Here is a 2,833-nt window from a genome sequence, read left to right as displayed (position 1 = left end):
TCAAGGAGAACAAGCGGCCGTCCAAGGAGATGCAGCTCACCATCTCGCAGCAGCTGGGTCTGGAGCTCAGCACCGTCAGCAATTTCTTCATGAACGCCCGCCGCCGCAGCCTGGACAAATGGACAGACGATGGAGGCAGCCCGGGCGGCCACTCGTCAGCGTCCAGCACTTGTACCAAAGCGTGATGATAGTTAGTAAGGAAGGGTGGGGAAGGGTGGGAGGGGGAGGGGTGGATGGGAATGGGAATGGGAATGGGGCTGGGGCGTGGTTTGGGGTGGGGGTTGGTCAACGTTTTGTCCAGACAAAATGGAGAAGGAAACCAAACTTTTTACTTTTTTGTGTTTTGCTTTTGTCAAGGGTGACAGACTGAGAGGGGGGCTGCTCACTGCACTGACTAGTAGCCTTTTTCAGCCTCGTGCTAGATCCATAAAACTAAACGGAGCCTGAACGGGGGGTTAATAATCACTGACCTGACCTGCCGATGTCTCTGTCAGGACAGGAAACTGACACACTATCCCAAAATACCAAACGTTAGAAGACACTATATGTTTACTGTTATGCAACATAAGCTAGGAGCCCTGCGAAGCCAGCTGGAAACCAAATCAACCCTTATGCACACCCTCGCGTGTCCCGGCCAGGACGCTGGCGGCGTTAGTTAGAGGCGGAGGTGAGGTCAAGTTTGGCGGATGCACAGTCAGGAATCACCAAACCAAAGCTTAGCTAAAGATTAACCAAAGCAAAGACACAAATCACACAATGACGTCGGTTCAAACTCATTTTCTATGTGCACTCTGCTCGGCTTGCTTGCTAGTTTGCGGGTGAGGGGTGGTGGTGGTGTGTGTGTGTGTGTGTGTGTGTAGCCTTCAGGTTTACGTCCATTTTAAAGCGAATATAGGAATTAGTTGCCGTTGGGGCTGAACTGCTGACCAAACACTTGATTTGACTCTTTAAAGATGAATGCTAATGATGCAAGCACAAACACAACGGACCCAACACACAGTCGAGGCACATCCAGCGTTCACCTGCAACTTCTCCTCACTCTCACAGTTCAGTGGGGTCTCCGGTCCCCAGGGGTGCATCTATACAACAAATGTGAGCACAATTTTGAAGCACATTTTCTTTGCAATAGAATTGGGGTTCTCTGCCGCGGCGAGCTGCCGACACATCTTACACAACTCAGGACACCATTAACTCTGAGTGGCGTTTTTACCCACCATAACATACCGAAACACACACAGGCCAGTGAAGATGTGCAGGACAGAAGGAAACATGCAGCTTTAAAGAGTCAGGTTGCAGAATTCCCCCAAGATTCCTATTTTAATCACAGCAACAGCACCAAAGAAGGACTTTGAGTCCTGCGGTTTCCCTCACGCATCCTGTCGTTTTCTTTTGCCACGTTAGCTTATTTCAACCAACTGTCACATGTTTGGACCTGACAGGAGACAAAAATTGCAATTTTACATGATTATGATTGTCACTATAATCATAATAGTAAACCCACCCCCAGATAAAGCCCAGCAGAACCAGTGGAGCGTCTGGTCCCTCTGGGATGGACTGTCCAGGCGGATCAGGGCCTTTGTAATAGTTAAAGAGGACAATCTAAAGACGATGCCTGGAAGGTTCATCTCATGTGGTGGGGCCAGACTCAACCACCTTAGGGCCTGTTCCTTTACTGCAGCCTACCACCAGGGAGCGATTCCAGATCCTGAAACCGCTGCTGATGAACACCATATAACTGTTTTTATCATCTGCGGTCATTAATCATCCCTCACTCGAGCTATAAACCAAAAGAATCAAACCAAAGGAAAGGTGTCAGTCAGCAGCCCCCACTCCAGCTGAACCCGAATTGAGAACCAGCCTGGTTCCGAGCAAGCCAAAGGCTTTAAGAACAATTTCAAATACAAAATGGACACTTGAGACTTTTTCTATTTATTGACAAATCGAAACCAAAGAAAACCCTTTTTCTGCACCTAGCTGTTCCAACAAAGAAGAAAAAATCTAAATGGAAGATAATTATTGATAAAAAAAGAAAAAAAAGAGTGGTTGCGACTATGTTGAGGACGGAGGATGACAACGATGAGGAGGAGGAGGACAGAAGAAAAGGATGAAATCACGGGATCAAAGGAGTAGCTTTGTTCTGCCTGTTGCAGTGTCAGACTGTGTGTAAGGGAAACATGCTGGGGACTGAAAAGGGTGAAACCATGCGGGTTGGAGGGAAGGAATCGAGTGAGGACGCGTTTTCTCCCCTCCCACCCCCACAAAGGCTGAACAGTGATGTGTCTCTCACGGTTGAAGAGTGTCTTTAACGTGTGCCTATGCAGTTTTTCAAAGTTAAAAAAAAATGGTTAAAAGAACAACAGAAACCTCATCAGCTAACAGACCAAAGATTCTCCGTTCACTTCAGTAGCAGCTTCTCCCCCTGTAAAAAACTCTAAACTGCATTTGCTGTATGCAAAAAAACCCCCCTAACCCTTCCGGATTAGCAGGTAGGCTAATCAACTCGGCCGTCCATACGTATAAGGGAGTAGCAACAATCGGTTTAAAGGAGGAGGGGGGGGTCATCTGCTAATTGAGCGGTTCGTTCCTCCAGCATGGCATCAACACATCTTCAGGCGTCGCTGTCAGGTTACCATCAACATCCAAAGATTTAAACGGCCGATCCGGTCGTGTCTGTTTCCCTAAACAAAGTCTACCTCCAACAATCTCCCACAGCAGTAACCAAAGCCCCCGCCCTGCCCCCCCACGTCCGCCTCATCTTGTCCAGCTGTTTGAGGAGCAACTGGAATGCTATGATGGTTGTACAGTACATACCAAAGATTTTTTGCTGTACTTA

At 47.9% G+C, this 2,833-nt stretch overlaps 1 protein-coding gene across 1 annotated transcript in view; it reads left to right on the top strand.

Annotated features, from left to right (window-relative positions):
* onecut2 (one cut homeobox 2) overlaps positions 1-2,003 on the top strand; it is a 17,826-nt gene extending 15,823 nt beyond the window's left edge. The window contains exon 2 of the mRNA XM_011604440.2: positions 1-2,003. This exon is cut by the window's left edge and continues 105 nt beyond it. Within this exon, the coding sequence (XP_011602742.1) occupies positions 1-185 (185 nt within the window). The 3' untranslated portion in view covers positions 186-2,003.
* The last annotated feature ends 830 nt before the right edge of the window (positions 2,004-2,833 follow it).

The sequence above is a fragment of the Takifugu rubripes genome, chromosome 6, assembly GCF_901000725.2.
Source record: "Takifugu rubripes chromosome 6, fTakRub1.2, whole genome shotgun sequence".
Lineage (NCBI taxonomy): Eukaryota > Metazoa > Chordata > Actinopteri > Tetraodontiformes > Tetraodontidae > Takifugu > Takifugu rubripes.
This window is presented reverse-complemented; position numbering and strand designations above follow the sequence as displayed.